At 51.1% G+C, this 16,269-nt stretch overlaps 1 protein-coding gene across 5 annotated transcripts in view; it reads right to left on the reverse strand.

Annotated features, from left to right (window-relative positions):
- The window catches only part of CACNA1D (calcium voltage-gated channel subunit alpha1 D), a 305,082-nt gene that overhangs the window by 42,128 nt on the left and 246,685 nt on the right, over positions 1–16,269 (reverse strand). For all 5 annotated transcript variants that reach the window (XM_027038967.2, XM_053220348.1, XM_053220346.1 and 2 more), the window contains exons 30-34: positions 15,208–15,318; positions 8,759–8,842; positions 8,212–8,295; positions 943–987; positions 412–540 (exon numbers count right to left, since the gene is read on the reverse strand). In XM_027038967.2, the coding sequence (XP_026894768.1) occupies positions 412–540; positions 943–987; positions 8,212–8,295; positions 8,759–8,842; positions 15,208–15,318 (453 nt within the window). The remainder of the gene's footprint in view (positions 1–411; positions 541–942; positions 988–8,211; positions 8,296–8,758; positions 8,843–15,207; positions 15,319–16,269) is intronic.

The following is a 16,269-nucleotide window of genomic DNA, read 5'->3' on the forward strand; positions in this document are numbered from 1 at the left end:
ACCGGCCAACAGATAGGACCATGGCAGCCCAAGAAGCTGTCCTGGCAGGAGGCTGTTAGGTTTGCAGGGGTCACCTGGGACCTGCCCTCTCTCAGATGTCACCATTCACCACTGGGTATCCCAGGGAGGACTGAGGGGCTTCGAGGCTCCCCATCTCTACTAGTCTTAGAAAGGTTACACCTGTCCTCAGCTGTGGGTCCTTACTGCCTTTGGTTTCCTCTTAGCAAGTGATCCTGTTTGATTCACTGAGTCCGGCTGGGTCAGGTGCCTTCCGCATTCCACTCCCTCTATCGACTCAGGGGATCCCAGTGGCCATGCCGAAGGGAGTCCCGGTCCTCCATGACAGAGGATGCTCACTGGTTCACATGTGGTCTTCAGGAGCAACAGATAAGCCCCTTGTGGGGCTCTTACCTGAAAGGACTTTATAAAAGTCCACAGCAGTGTCCGGATGCCTTCCCCCCTGCTGAGAAGCTTCACCAACCGCATCACTCGGAAAAGACGGAAAAAGGTGATGGAGATTCTATTGCTCTCTTCAGAGTTCTGAAGGGTTATCATGGAGAGGTCAAACCCAATGCAAAGTAGAACATGCAACACTTTCAGAAAAACAGCAACAGAGGCAAACAAAGGTGACAGAGGTAAGAGTTGAAGATGTGTTTCTAGGGCCTTTTCACCTTAAAAAGCATGATATGAAAGGAAGAGTTACATGCTAACAACACAGGGCTTGGAAAACCGCGTCCACACAGCACATGCATGCCCACGTGGTCTAGTGTGTTAAGAGGAGAACGCCGGGCTGGCCAAGAGTACTGGACACTGATGATGAATGCAAACCACTGCAGACACTGTTCTGGAAGGACAATCATGGAGAATACAGAAACACTAGTGGAAAACTCAGCATGGTCAAGGAAAAGGCCCAGCCCCGGGGGGACTCATCACTGATCTTACCCCGGGTGTAGCGGTGGGGACAGGGACATTGTCACTTTCAGTTGGCTTTAAGAAATCAAAGATTGAAAATGTATTAATGAATGGAAAGGAAGCAGTGGTTCAGAAGGATGGGCCCCTCCCCCCTTTATAACAATGTGTGGTTAATGGTTAATGTCCCAGGACAATGCAGCTGCTCCCTCCCTGAGAAGATGCCAGGGGCTCTGCCTGGACCCGGACTTGAGGGTGGGCAGCCTCGGACACAGGCTCAGACATGCTACTTTCTAATTCACATCCTGGGACACAATGCGCCAAGGTGGGTGGGCATCCAGTGAAAGAGAACACTACAGGACCTCAGTTGCTCCCAAAGACAGAGATGCGCGGTGGGACCCTGCATCTCACGGGCAGGCTAGTTCTCTTGGCCGAGGCTGGGTTGTGGGTCCAGGGAACGAACTGCTCTTCAGGCCACCCCTAGCCCCGAGGAACAGAATGAGGCTACTGAACGGGGCAGGGAGACTGGCACCTGCCTGTGGCCCACACACCTCCTGGGCCACGTGCCTGGGCAAGGTGTCCTACAGCCCTTGTGGTGGAGGTGAGAAAACCAAGTCAGTGTGGGTGGGAGAGGGGCTTTAATGCCCACCCTACAGCCCAGACTGCTGGCAGAGAGGACGGCGCTCAGCACCGTGTGACTCCTGGGAAGCAGCAGCATGGGACCAGCCCGCCCTGAGCTTCCATACTTCCACCTCATCCGAGGCCTGGCTGGGTGCCTCTCACTCGGGCCCCAGGGGGCTGAACCACAGGGCTCGCCACCCAGTGGACACCTGCCTCTTCTTCAGGTTGGGGGCCCCCTGAGGGTGGGACCTTGCTTCACTCCACTTGGTGCCCTGCATGAGGCACTTACTCATTAGATGTTCAGTAAGTGTTTAGGAGAGTGGAAAGAGGTCGTAAGCAAGCTCTTCCAGACGTCGGGAGGCACCATGAAATTAAACAGAAGACTGAGCAAGAGACAGGAACAGCCTCTCTGTTCCCTTTAGGAGGGCCAGCTCCACGGAAGCAGCTGGTCTACCTGGTAACTGGCAAAGGAATGAGCCTCTTCTGGTTGGGGGCCCGGGCTGCTGAGTATTTACCAGGGTTTCTAGGGAGCCTTCTGCATGGTGTGTCTGCGCAGCTAAGGTACATATGCACACACATAGATGTGCACACAAATCTGAGGGAGGGGTTCTCTTCCCTGGGGATACAGGGAAAGTAAGGGCTCCATTCTGGAATCTCACTCTTATTAACAGCTGCCTCCTGAGACCAAATACAAAAATCACAGAAAACAAGAGTTGGGCATGTCACATCACTACTGAAATTCAGCAGTGTGACAACAAGCCCAGGACTGACAGGTTCTGAAAGGGTGGAAAGGGGGTTCCTGGTTCACCCGGGATGCTCAGAATGCAAACTCTCCAATGGCACAGGCCAAGCCCCTGTCACTGTTTCTATTTTCCTCTTTTCTCTCACCTCAAGACAAAGAACATCCCCTTAAAGGGACAGATGATGGTTTTTAACTTGTGACTTTAACAAATGAAGGAATTAGTTTTCCAAACCTCTGTCTCCCAACCCCATCTCCCTCAGGGTTGTCAGCACGAGGCTTGGGTCGCACCCATGCAGCCAGAGTGCAAGGGCATGAGTATAAGCGTGTGTGTGAGCATGCACACCCCTGCCTGCCTGTGCTCAAGGGGGCCAGAGGGTGCACAAGAGAGAGCACTCTACAGTTATACTTTGGAGATGTCCGACCTGCAAGAATAAGAGGTCTGTTGGTCGGGGAAGACACTCTCTGGCTACGACCTGGCCACAGCCCCTTCTGCCTGTCCTCCACATCCCGTTCCAAGTCGGATGGACCTCTCACCGCCCCCTCCCCCTCACAATGTGGGAAGTCAGCAGCCAAACTGACTTTTGAGGGGGACATCTCGTTTCCAACTGGTATCTTTGAAGTATGGCAAATCTTAGACTAGGAACTTGAAACCCTGGATATCCTTTTAAAAAAAGGAAAACAAAGAGGAGGACAAGACAGCATTTGTGGAGGGACAGGTCAGCACAACATGCAGCAAGGGCAGAGACAACAAACAGCACAGCAATCCACGTGCACCCCCAGCGCAGCCTGCGACACCTTCTCCTGCGCTCAGCGCCACGCCGGCCAGGGGGCACAGGTGCAGGGGAGGACGCTGCTGGCCGCACCGGGGGACGGCGCAAGTTGCCAAAATATCTTACGGATTGGAAGGACCCTAAAGATGGCTTTGCCCAAACTACAAATGCCAGCCAGATGCAAAGGGCGGGACAGCTCTCACCCTGGGCTGCACATTCCAACTGCCTGGGGGTCTTTGACAGAATCTACTGCCTGGGTTCCACTCCAAAGATTCTTCTCTAATTGGGCTGGGGTGTGCCAGGGCTTTAGGAGTTTTAAAAGCTCCCAGGTGGGCGCCTGGGTGGCTCAGTCGGTTGGGCATCCGACTTCAGCTCAGGTCATGATCTCACACTCTGTGAGTTCGAGCCCCACATCAGGCTTTGTGCTGACAGCTCAGGGCCTGGAGTCTGCTTTGGATTCTGTGTCTCCCTCTCTCTCTGCCCCTCCCCTGCTCATGCTCTGTCTCTCTCTGTCTCAAAAATAAATAAATACACTAAAAAAATAAAGAAAGAAAAGCTCCCAGGTGATTCTAAGGCCCGGCTAGAGGGGAATGGCAGTCCTAGGCCGGGGTAAAGCTGGGCACTCTTCAGATGGTCACTCACACCAGCAAATTCCTTTAAGGTGTGGATTGGCCATACCGAGTGGGGCCCCTAGAAAAGCCCACTTAGGCCATTACAGCTGAGCAGTGGGTTCTACTGGAGTTGATGAGGGTTCAGTACTCTAACAATGTAAACAGGTTAGAATGCATCCCCATCTTTCCCCTGGGGGTGGGGGGGGGGCTCGGAAACAGCAGGCTGTGAAGCGTGCGGTGGGAACGTGGGTGAGCTGACTCTCTATGCGATTCCAGAATCAATGACAGGATGCTCTCAGAGGCTGAAACTGGAAAAGAGCTCACTCCCTGGGGAGTTTTCCAAAACCAATCGCCGGGGCTGCATGGCCGGTCCTCACAGAGGGGACTGCGGTGCCACCCCTGGCCTTGGGCTAGTGGGCCTGGGCAGCTCCTTCTAACCATGAGGTGCCAGTGTCGTCATCTGGGAGCCCCACAGAGAGACTGCCCTCAGCCCCAGGTGGCCAAACCATATGCAGGGCCCAGAAATCTCTGTAGATCCCTGGGAGCTCTCCTGACATTCCCTCCAGCCTCTTCACACAGGAAGACCAGTAAAAGGCTCTTGAGATGCAGGGCCAGGGCCAGCCCCCAGCAACTACAGGAACCAAACAAGCCCTGAGTTTCCCAAGGGCAACCAAAGATCAGGCTGCACTTGCTGTATTAATTCCCATCTTTTCCTGGTAAGGCTGAGATGACGTGGTTTTCCAATTCAGACAGGAAGCAAACCGGCATCCCAGAACCAGTTAACTCAAGGCATCCCACTCTTTGCAGGGGATGGGATGGGGAACTTCCCTCTGGCTACTTCTGACTGGGCACATAACACTGCTGGGAGAGGCAGCCTCTGTATATGGGAATGCTGAGTCTGTGAAGTCAGTGACCTGGCCCCTGGAAAAGGGCTGGCTTCTGGAATGGAGAGCTGAACGACCAGAAGCTGAGCACAGCTGTTGGTCACCTGGTCCAAACTGGGTACCTGACAGGTCAGGGACAACTGTTGGGTCCCTGGGAGTACGCTCCCTACTGACTTTTCACATGCTCTTCAGTAAGTGAGAACAAGGCAGTCACGGTTTCTGCACAAATATTTTGCCTCTCCAGCAATAACAACAGTGGGAAAAGACTCCGTGCTGGCAACAGCCACTGCCCGGGTTAAGGAGAATGGGGTGCTCTGTCATTTCCCCATTCAAGGCACCAACAGGCATCTGAGGGGGAGCAAAAGCGAGCCTACCAGTCGCCATCTGACATTTTAGCAGCTTGGTGATGTTACGACCAGATGTGATAAAGACAAGTCTTCGAGAGCCATCAGACCATGGTCAGAGCAGGGTAGGGTATGTGGGGCGGGGGCAGCAGGAGAGGGCTGGGTAAGCATCAAGCAGGACAACAGAAAGGGCCATCCAAAATGTTTTTGCAAACAGTGTAAGCACAAGCTAGGTTTCTCATTTGCGGGCCAGATCAATCATTCTCGAGGACTACATTGGCAAGTCACAGAGCCAAGCGTGACTGACCAAGACGGCCCTGGCCCAGACCCCAGCTGGAGACTGGACACAGGGGAAAGGAAACAATTTAGATGACCCTGAGCCATACATAGCACACCCCGTGAAACTCAGTGAAAACCACAGGTGGGGGAAGCCAAAAACAAGTATACAGTCTTTAGAGTGCTTTTGCTTTAACGACATCACCGTATATATGTTTATATATACTTGCCGCTACAATTTTCTAAAAATAAAACCAACATGAAAATCAATTAGGTAACAGAAAAGGAAGATCGACAGAGATTGGGGGAGAGAGCACAGCAGGTTAAATATCGCAAAAAATGATGACTTATTGCAGCTAAAAACAGCCAACGTGGACCAAGGGCGTTCAAGCTGATCTGGCCCAGGGTCTTGGGGGATGAGGCCAGCAAGGGGTATGATGTGAGTTGCTCTACCAGGGAACTAGGCATGCGCAGGAGAGGGCGATGTAGGAATTCCCAGCTCCACCCAGTTATACCATCAGGGGTTGAGGACATCTGGTCTCTTTTATCTTTGTGTCCATGACCCGCGAATTCTACGTGCCCAGGACATGTGCGGGGAGAGACTGAGTGAATGAGAAGGTGGCCTTGAGCAATCGCTGTTCAATGCAGCCCAGCACAGAGCTGCCAGTCTCCCCTAGGGGTTCTACTTCTACCAGAGTGGACAACCGGCTTGGCCACCAGCTGAGGGAGGTTTTGTCTCAGGCTAGATCTGACCGCAGGGAAAGTCACCGACCAGAAAACAGTAGGAGACTGTTCACCAGTGTGATTTTGAAAGTCCAACTGAGTGCCAGAAATGGGCCCAGTGAAAGGTTGCTTTGTGCAGACACCTCAAAGTCAAGTGCTAACTAGGAAATCCAGTGTGGGTTCTCGTACCCCTGCAGCTTTCCTGACTGTCCGATACAACACGAGGGAGGACACGTGTGAGACACCGATGAGCAAGGCTGGGCTAGAGGGGATGGGCGTGGTGCACGCCTGCCCCCAGCATACGGAAGGGCAGCCAGGAAGCTGGGCACGTGCTGTCGACCGAGGCCACCAGCGCCACACCCTGCCAGCCAGCGGGTGGTTGAGGCACTGGAGAGCTGGCTTGTTGGCTCGGCCAACAAACCTTGGCCACATCCTGGTACCCAGAGACTAAGTAGTTATGCCCACTGCCTGCACATCACTTTGAGCACAGAGCACTCCAGGGAGACCTGCTGAAACTGTAGCTTATTCAATTTTCATCCCCATTATAGGCCATCTCTGACTTACGTAAGGGTCTGTTCCGGAACTTCCACGTAAGCATACTTTGATGAAAGCTCTAAGCGGTTTACATCGGGAGACGGTTAAGCAGGCATATGTCTGGTCATAAATTCAGGAGAGAGCCCCTGGCAGCCCAGTTAGGGTCCTGCTGTTCTGCCATTAGCATTAGATTATTTTATAACCGAGCATAACTTACACGTTATGAATGACAACTTTATAGCTGAGTTATGGAATATTTCACATAAAGTGGAATTTACATAAGTCTGGGCTTATGGAGGTTAGGGAGGGTGTATCTTCCTAAGTCTAGTAAAATACCACTTTGCTGCCTTGTCGTGGCATGGATTTGGGTGTCATGAGGCTTAAATCACACCCTCGTGGACCTGTCTTATAGTCCATTTTACCTGTCTGTCCACGGAAAATCTACACTTGGAATAATAGCTTTGTATCTCCCTAATGTGTTAGGTTTTATAGCAGATATTTTCACAAAATTTCACCCCGACATACCTATGAAGTTGGAAGGGCACATAGCACTCACCCCAGTCGATCCATGGGGGGAACTGAGGCCCCGGGTCCAACGAGTCAGTTTTGAACCAGGACCAGGACTGACTGTCAGGCCTGAGGAGTGCCAGGCCAGCAGCTGTCCCACTGTTCTGTGCTCCAGGATTAGCTTGGCCCCGAAGCAGTGGCATTAAAAGGGACTGCACCGTCCCTATTTGATACAGGCTGTCTGGACACCAGGATGGGCTGTACAACCCTGCAAATGTCAGCCAGGCAGAGCGAGGAGGCCTCTTCCCGGCCGGGGGTTGGGGAGGAGGGCTGGGCTGGCCACACGGAGCAGAAAGCCAACACCACACAGCAGTCCTACCCCATGCTCCACTCATCCCCACAACGGGCTCTACACAACAGGGGTACACACGTCGGACACCCACTCAGACTCGCTGACGAACTGGGGACAGACCAGGCGAGCAGGGCCGTTTCTGCTTCCCATCTTTCTGGTGTAGGCACGGGCTAGATGCAAGAGGAGCTGGCAGGAGGCAGTGCTCCCCGTGAAGGAGGGTCCTTAGGATGCTTCCTGAAGGGTGGGGGTCACTCCACCTACCACACTGCTACTGCACTTGTTTCCTTACTAAAGGGTTTGATCAAGTGCAACAATGGAGAATGGACACCCTCTCCCAATACACACGAGGCCCCCCTTCCCTTGGTCCAGGGCAGCCTTCGACCTACATCATCGTTTGGGGAGCTAGGACAGCGGGTATTCCCCAGTGCCACCAGCCAGACTCAGCAGGTACACAAGGTACAGGTGAGGACACAGCAGCAGCTGCCACGGGTTCATGGTGTGGCTGTGAAGTTTCCCTCCTGTGCCTTCACAGAACTGCTGTGGGTACAAGGGCACACGTTATGAACTCCGTTTTGCAGCTAGAAAAACTGAGGCTCAAAGCAGTCAGGTGACCAGCCAAGGTCACACAGCTAGTGAGTGATAATGTTCACATACTCACATACATTAACTCCAAGCCCTTAAGAACTTAACAAGAACTTTTTTTAAAAAAAATAATGCTTTAGTTCCAAAACGGCAATTCTACATTTACTTCTCCACTCTCTTTTGCGGGAGAGGGGTGGGGTGAGGGAAGGGGGCGACTACAAAATGTTCGTCTTTTAAAACAAGCATACGTCTGAATTTCTAAAGTGTAGGAAGGCCCACGGATAGCGTTTCTAGGCACCCGAGTGTTAGACTTAACAAAAACAATCACGTTACAGGACACAAAATTTGCTACTTACATTCACTTCAGTTATAGCAATATCAACGACGCTACCAACAACAATTAAGGCATCAAAAGTGTTCCATGCATCAGTGAAATAGTGCTGTTAGGGCAAGCATTCAGAAGCCACAGAGAGGAAGCACAACAGGAAAAAAGAAGAAAAGGACAGTGTTATAAAAGGGGAACATTCTAGCATTATGCCACCCGGCTACTTGAAAAATCACCCTAAAACAAACACACGTTACAGGTACATCACTTTGGGTGTTGCTGCTGACACAGCGAATAAAAACAATTAGAGACGCCCATCTCGCCCTGCCTACCAGTGACTTGGGAAATGCTGCAGGAGTCAGCCCTCCAAAAGGTGATCTGTGTCTCGAAAGGCCTGGGATAAAGCTCTACCCTCACAAGCCTCTTGTCCACGGCTCTCATTAGAAATGCCTGGTTTTAGATCAAGTGAAGTTGGGACCTGTGACTTGTCCAGGTGATGCCAGTGCGGGACAGGGAGCGGAATGTGCACAGACAGAGAGGGAACACGAGGCGGGCAGCCACAGCGGGCGCATACTCACGTCGGCTTCGCTGAGGGCCACGTCTATAATGCTGCCGATTACGATGAGGGAGTCAAACGTGTTCCAGGCGTCACTAAAATACCCCTGGACAGAGCAGGCAGGGGGCAGACGTTTATGAGCACGTAGGAACGAAACGCCACACGGATCATACGGGGATGTATCCGAGGCCCCGCAGCACCCATGGCAACCAGGTGGGGTGGGAGAGCCAGAGGGAGGCAACAATACCATCCACTGGTAGAAAGGGACACAGGATAGGGGGCACCTGCATGTGTGAGAGAGGGCACACACACACACTCAAACACGTGCACACACTCACGGCGCAGACCCATGGCCCTGAGCAGCACCAGGCCAAGCAGAGCATCTGCAGGGCAGGGGCAGAGGGGCAGCACCAGGAAATCCTGCCCTTGTGCCTGGGATCATGACTTCACACTTTCTAGGATTTCAGCCCTTACACAGGGGAGTCAGCAGGCCCTCCCCCTGCTCCTTCCATGGGGTCCCCAGCCACACCACGTCCTTCTCTTTCCCAGTGAAAGAGCACTGTGACCAGGCATTTCACACGTTCTCCATTCTGTGCCCTTAAAGCAGCAACCGTTTCTGTTCCTCATGCATGCAAGAGTTACAGAAGGTGTGCTCTGTCCTCTGAGGGCTCTTGGGCACACGAGGACAGAGGCACAGCAATGCACACAGTCCAGGGCACAGAGCTGTGCCAGGGGAACTCACTCTGGGCTGGGGGGCAGGAGACCGTCTAGGGAGCCCACTGGAGGTCTCACAAAGGAAAGGGACCATCAAGGGTTATGATGTGCTAAGCGTCCCATTGACTTTGAGAAAATCCACCTTGGTCCCCAGCTCTCCTCCTTTCCCTCTCCACCCTCCAGGCCAGGAGGACTCCTTGCCAGCCCTCAGAACCACCAACAGGTTCTTCCCCTGCTCCTGATGGCTCTACAATCCCAGCCCTAACTCTGTCTACCCAAACCCACTTCCTCCTTCAAGGTCGGACCAAATGCCAGCCCCTCGAGGGGACCTTTTCAGATCCTCCTGACGTCCACTTCTGCCTCTCTCTCTCACGTCCTCATCACTGAATTTTGGGTCTTTTCAGGTTTACCCCACTGAAAACCCTCTGTGCTGACTCTTCCATCCCCTCCTCTATTGACCCCACTATCTACCTTGGAACTTTGAGCCTGCTGCTCAACATACTGCAGGGTCTTTCTTCCACTGACCTAGCATCCTATCATCCTTCGGATCTCCATATCCTACAGTGATCATGATGGCACAATGTCCCTAGGACTGTGACTTATCAATCCATCTATCTATCTCCCTATCTACGGCATACATCTTACACATTCCCTCTTGTGGGCTCACACATTTTATGCCTGCTGCCTCCTGACATTCTGTCTGCAAATCAACGATGTCTTTTCAAGAAATCAGAACATGTTTTGGAAATAAAAAATTTCAGGTCTGAATTACATAAAAAGCGGTCAAGCATGCTTACAACTGGGTACACTTAGTGCAGATGAAGAAAACCAGAACAGAAGGTACTTTGAAGTGTCAGGTTCCATGAACTCATGATCAATACAGGCCCCAAGGAAGCCACTGCAGAGCCCAGCCTTTGGTGACACGATAGAAAATGTGGACATGTCGGCCATCCTGATAACTGGAGTAGGGATGCTTATTCTGGTTACCGTTGATCACTCTAAGTGCCTTTACGGGGAAGCTATGATACTGACTGATGGTTTGGGCTTTTAAAAGTTTCATCTTGAATAATGTAAGATTTTCCCACCCAACTGCCATGACTTCTCACCCACTGCTCCCCTCTCTCCTCCCGTCCTCTGTCACATGTTACCTCGTTGGCTGCCATCCTCCCAGACCCCCTTCTCTGGCCTCTGACAGGTAAACAAAGGGATTCTGCCTGCACCAATTCTGACGACCTGTGTGCACAGGTCTAAATGGGACAAGTCTTCACGAACGCCACATTTAGCGCCTTCTGGCTTTTCTTCCCAATGATCCATGATTCTTGGCTGCCAGATGGGGCCAAGGCCAGCCCCTGTGAGGACCAGACTAGGCCCGCTGAGCACGCCAGTCCTGCTGGCTGGCCAGGAGACAGCGCTCGCACCTGGACCCAAATGAGCACACGGCTTCCTTCAGGGGGGAAGGCCTCCTAACACACAAGGCAGCTGGGTCGGGGTGCTGAGTTGCTGCTGTGCGGGTGCCCTGATCGTCCAAGTGCCGGGTTCCCTTATTCACGGGCAACAGGCATCTGACTGGCAGCCTTGCCACAGATTCTACTCTGAGGGCCAGAGCCCGTCCTTCCCTTCCTGGATTTAACAGCAACTCCAAAGTTAAGGAGAGGATGCTGGTCATTCCCACCTCCTCTAGAGAGGGGCTGATGCCTCACTGAGACAGCAGGGCACCGTAACACTCAGGCCTCCAGGGTTCAGAGAGCAGCTGAAAATCCCGAGTTCCTCCTCCTCTCCTGTCTGGGCACACAACCAGCCCCTGCTCACTTCTGCACCCTGCACACAGCTCCCCCTCGACCCCTGTTACAGCAGGCTGTTTGCCTGAGGCCAAGGCCACCACCTGCGTACCTACTTTGGACTTTATTCCTAAACAGCTCCTCCCTTGCTTTTCTAGAATTATCAGTACTTACCTTTGGATCATTCCCATTGGCCTACACACTATTCACCAAGTGCCCCATTCTGAAAATCACCTTGAACCAATGCAAAAGGGGCTTAACATTGGGGGTCCTGGAACGTTTTGGCAATCTTGTCAACCCTCTTCAGAAGATCCCTTACACTCACAAAATTGTGCCCACGTCCTAGAGGACTCCTGGGCGGATGGTACACACCCCTGACCCAGGCAACAGGCACAGTCTGAGCCCATGAAGTCTGGCCCAAAGTCCTGGCTAGGGAGAGGGATATTTGGTCTCAAGTGTTATTTGGCATTAGAATAAATCACCTAGAGTAGATGTGGTCACTGAAGAGCTGTAACAACAGTATCAAATTTTCTTTCCAGGAGGTGGAGGACATCCTTGAAAAAGATTGCTAAGGCTTTGACAGGAGCCCTTATTCCTGTCAGGGACCCTGGGTCAGGGAACGCCATCCCGGGGGGCTAGTGGCAGAAGATACCAGCCTCCATGGTGTTGCAGCTCTGCATGGACGTATGAGAATGGCACCAAAACACTCTATTCTTCCCCCAAACCCAACTACCCTTTACTTTTCCCAAGCCCAAGTGGCCAGGAGTATAAATTAGACATTTTCGAGGTAGAGCCAAGATCAAAATGCAGACCTGGGAACAAAGTGTGGCTGTTTGGAGAAAAGCCCACAGCCAAGGCAGCTAACCTGGCCTCGGGCACATGCTGAACAAAGACAGGTGACATGAGGAAGCACAAAGAGGGGCCTCAGGAAAATGGAAGTGCTCCTTACTTCCTGCAGGGACCAGTACTTTGGAAAAGGCCCTTCTTTTCAATCTCCCTCCCTGGAGCAAGAGAATTCATCAGAGAATTCCAGTGGCTTCCCCTCAGAGTACTGGAGGGAAAGGCCAGGGAAGTGGCTTATCTCTTACTTAAGTCATGACCTCTCTTCCATTTACAACCTGAAGATGGCACAGTCACCTCCAAGTCAAAAGTGCAGTCTAGAGCGTGTAAGATCAACACCGATGGTGGGTTTTCCCTTGGGGAGCAGACAATACACTCAACAGCTTGCTTGCTTTTCCCTAATTCTTGGGCTCTTCAGCTCCTTACCACCCTCCACTCTGGCCTAACCAACACTCAGAATACCTCTTCCCACGCAGTGAGCCTGCCTCGCCGGCCAGGGCAGCTCCCAGCTCTGGGTTCCCTACCTCGGCCCTCCCTGCTTGTGGAGGTGGGGTGACCTGATGTGCGGATCCCGGACTTCTCCCTAAATGTGTGCTCCTGGGAGGCTCCACCTCTCCATTAGCCTCTTGAATACAGAAGTCCCCATGGTTAGGTTTCACAGCTCCTTTTAACCGATCCTCCTGACAGTGCTTCCTCGTCCATCCATCAGGGAGGATTTTGTCCAACTTCACTCTCTGGATTTGTATCCCAGAAGGGCTGCAAGCCCATCTCTCCTGACAGATGCTGACAAGTTTTCCTAGAAGGTGTTCCCCTCACTATGGAGAATGCTGCCCCGAGGGGCCCTGCAACAAATTCCAAACAGAGACAAGGGCTTTCCTGAGACGAGACCCAGGGGCTAGGGTTCCCAACCCTTTGTCCCACGTGTCCATCTCCTGGAAGATTCTTCCTCAGCAGCCTCTACAACTGGGTTCCTCAGCCCTACTGCTCCTCCGAGAGGGAGGAGGGGCCTCACTGACTTCTTGGTGAAAGCCTCCTCACCTGGGTTTGCTTTGTCAACCCAGAAGAGAAAAACAAGGAAAAGTCTGGGAGCATTTTAAGAAGAGCTTTGTTTCCTGGTGAATTGATTCTTTCCTGCTCCTCAACATAAAATCTGTCTCTCCTGGCTTCAGTGAATGCAGACGCTGTGCTCTGCAAGCAAAGAGATGCTCCTATTGCTATTTTATGCTATGGAAATATCTTGCTGGGCAAAACAACAAAGCAGCACAATTTCTAGCGGAAATCACTCATTTTAAAACCCTGATTAATCAGCACTGATTAAAAATTAGCTACTCATTTCCCTCTTGATATCAACCACTCTTATCACATGCCACCAAACCCTCCTCCCAGGTCTGGTCTCAGCAGGTTACTGGGCACAGGGGTGTATGAGCCCCTTGGTGTGCCGGCCGGCTAGCAGGCGCATGTTCGCTCGCACGCACGCACACACACACACACGCACGCACGCGTGCGCTCTCTCACACATACATGCCATGGGTGAGTGTGCCTTCTCTTCAGCCCAGAATAAGCTCTCAAAAACTTCAGAGCTTAATCACCAGGCAGGGGAAGACACGGTAAGGGCATCTAGAATGTTCCAGAGATATGTTCCGTGTTGCATCTTCTCAAGTCCTTTTGATGTTCTTATTTGGCAACCTTTTTCAACAGTCCAGACAAATATTGTTCAAAGAAGTAAAGGTGACAGGGAAGCAAACCAAAAATCTCAAAGGAAATTAAGATGAATTTGGAAAAGGAGGAAATGCTTATGTATGTAGATATGGACAAGTCACAGTAAATAACATCTGGCCATGCATAAAGTGCCAAATTTGACCCCACTGCAATCACCCCAAGTGATCACTTACAAGTGTCCTTTCTTTTTGGTCCACAAAGATCTGATAAAGATTGCATAGAAATTAATTCAAATTAAAGAAAGGAACAGTTTTGGATTAGAATTCCATGTAAATATGGAGTATGTGAAAACCATCACTTTGTAATCAAAGTCTCAGTAAAATCAGTGTCATCGGATACCTTACACACAGATGAACAAATAACCGGGTCACTGAATTCTGTCACCATTTCATTCTAATGGTTTGGGGCTTTTCTAGCAAAGAAGCTGAGGGTCAAATGTCCCCCGGCCCCGCTGGGGTCTGCTCCTCTGTCTACGGTTTTAGAACAAGGGGGCATCGTTACTTGACGATGATGGTGGTGGTGGTCAGAGTAACAGTACCGGCATGTCCACAGCATGTTACCACATGCCAGGTACTTCTCTAAGCATGGCACAGATAGTGATTCTTTATCCCTCACAGCTGCCTTGTGACACAGAACCAGCAGTGCCCTCATTTTTCAGGCGAGGAAACTGAAGCGCAGAGCAGTGAAGGAACTCACTCGCGTTAGCAAATGGGGAGAATGGGTTTGGACCCAAAGTCGTGTGTGCACTTTGACACTGTTCCATCAGTCTCTTCAACCACAGACACAGACAACTAGGGGACTGGATCTGCGCCCTCCCCGAAGGCGAGAGGATATGCTGACTAGCCCAACAGAGTTTAACAAACTTCATGTCTTGTTTGGTCTTAAAGTCAAGTGAAATTTTTCTAAGTCAAATAAACGAAAGGTGGCACGGCAGGAGGAGATCTCCAACTGGTAGACCTTTCCATAGAAGGTGAAAAAGAAGCTGTAGACCAAGAACAAATAAAACCAAAGTCTTTCTCCTGGAAACCTAAGAGTAAAATCAAGGCTGAATTCTTTCTAACGGGTTCTGTTTAAAACAGTGTCTCCAGTGCTCAAGCGATGAGGCAAGTTTCCCTGAGAAAGCATGACGTGTTATTCTACAGACTGAAAACCTAGTTTCAAACAATTTCCATTCTGCAAATTCCCAATTCCGTACCCCTCTCTTCTTTTTCTCAGAATTGTTTTTATGAGGTTTTGTTTTGTAGTTTTGTTTTCCAATATGTACCCAGATGCCCTAATCAGATTCTAACGTTCTCAGGTGATAACCCAGTTATCGGCCAGAGCAATTCAGCGTAACTCAGTAACACACAATGAACAGGAAGCGTGTGCTTCTCTGGGGTGATTCAACAACAGTCTTCGAAAGGTGGGTCCAGCTACTCACCTTAGGTTTAAATGCAATGACTTTCAAAACCATCTCGACGGTGAACACCCCAGTGAAGACCATGTTCAGAATGTCCATGGCATCATTAAATATTTTGGACTGCTCGTGGTGCTGTGGACGATGACAGAGGCACGGTTCTCAGAAGACCCAGCCCAGCCAGCCTCACGAAAGGAGGCTCCCCAGCCCCCTGGTCCCTGTAGGCATCCACCCTCTGCTTGGACATGGAGGCAACCTTCACTGGTTCTAGCGCACGTGATTAACTCACCGCAAAGCACAGGGGCGCCTTGACAGAATGAGGATGATTGGAAGATGAAGGGGAAATACATCCATTTCCTCTGCTCAGGATGAAGGGAACCCACCCTTCCTCCTGGCTGGGTTTATGTTCAGGGCCTTGACCCAGGCACAAGGCAGAACCCACCCAAATGTCTACGACTAAAGGTAGGATTTGGTTGGAGATCATTTTGATGCATTAGGTCCACATTCAATAAAAGGCCATATTATCTTGACCTCACACTTCTTCCCTACATTGGCATGTGGTCCTTCGTGTTCATAAAGACTTCTTAAATTTACAAAAACATGCCAGAAAATGTCCCTCTGGTGGCTTTTAGACCCATTTTCTAGACAGCACTGGGAGTTGGTTTGATTTGCTCAAGTTGTGTGGAAACTGGATCTAGACCTTGGCTTCTGTGCTAGGGCATTATCTACTCAACAGTATAAATGCCAGACCTGCTCACTGTTAATACCAACTTGGCCAACTGAAGGGAGTTACATGCCTTGCCCCCAGTATAGCAAGAAGTGGCTATAATGCAGGTCAAGCTCTTCCCCATGAACTGGAAGATTCCCCACTCTCATACTGAGAGCTCCTTGAGGACAGCAATGTGACTTATGTTTTTTTTTCAACACTGGGTGTTTACTTTGTGACGGGCCCAGTGCCAGTGCCTGATGTGAATTTTCCAGTGCAAACCTTATCTCTGGCATAGATATGATAGATTTCCTATTTTGCCAATGAAGAAAGCAAGGCTCAGAGGATTTAAATAACCTTGCCAAGATTGCCCATCTGGT

This window comes from Acinonyx jubatus, chromosome A2 (assembly GCF_027475565.1).
Source record: "Acinonyx jubatus isolate Ajub_Pintada_27869175 chromosome A2, VMU_Ajub_asm_v1.0, whole genome shotgun sequence".
Classification (NCBI taxonomy): domain Eukaryota; kingdom Metazoa; phylum Chordata; class Mammalia; order Carnivora; family Felidae; genus Acinonyx; species Acinonyx jubatus.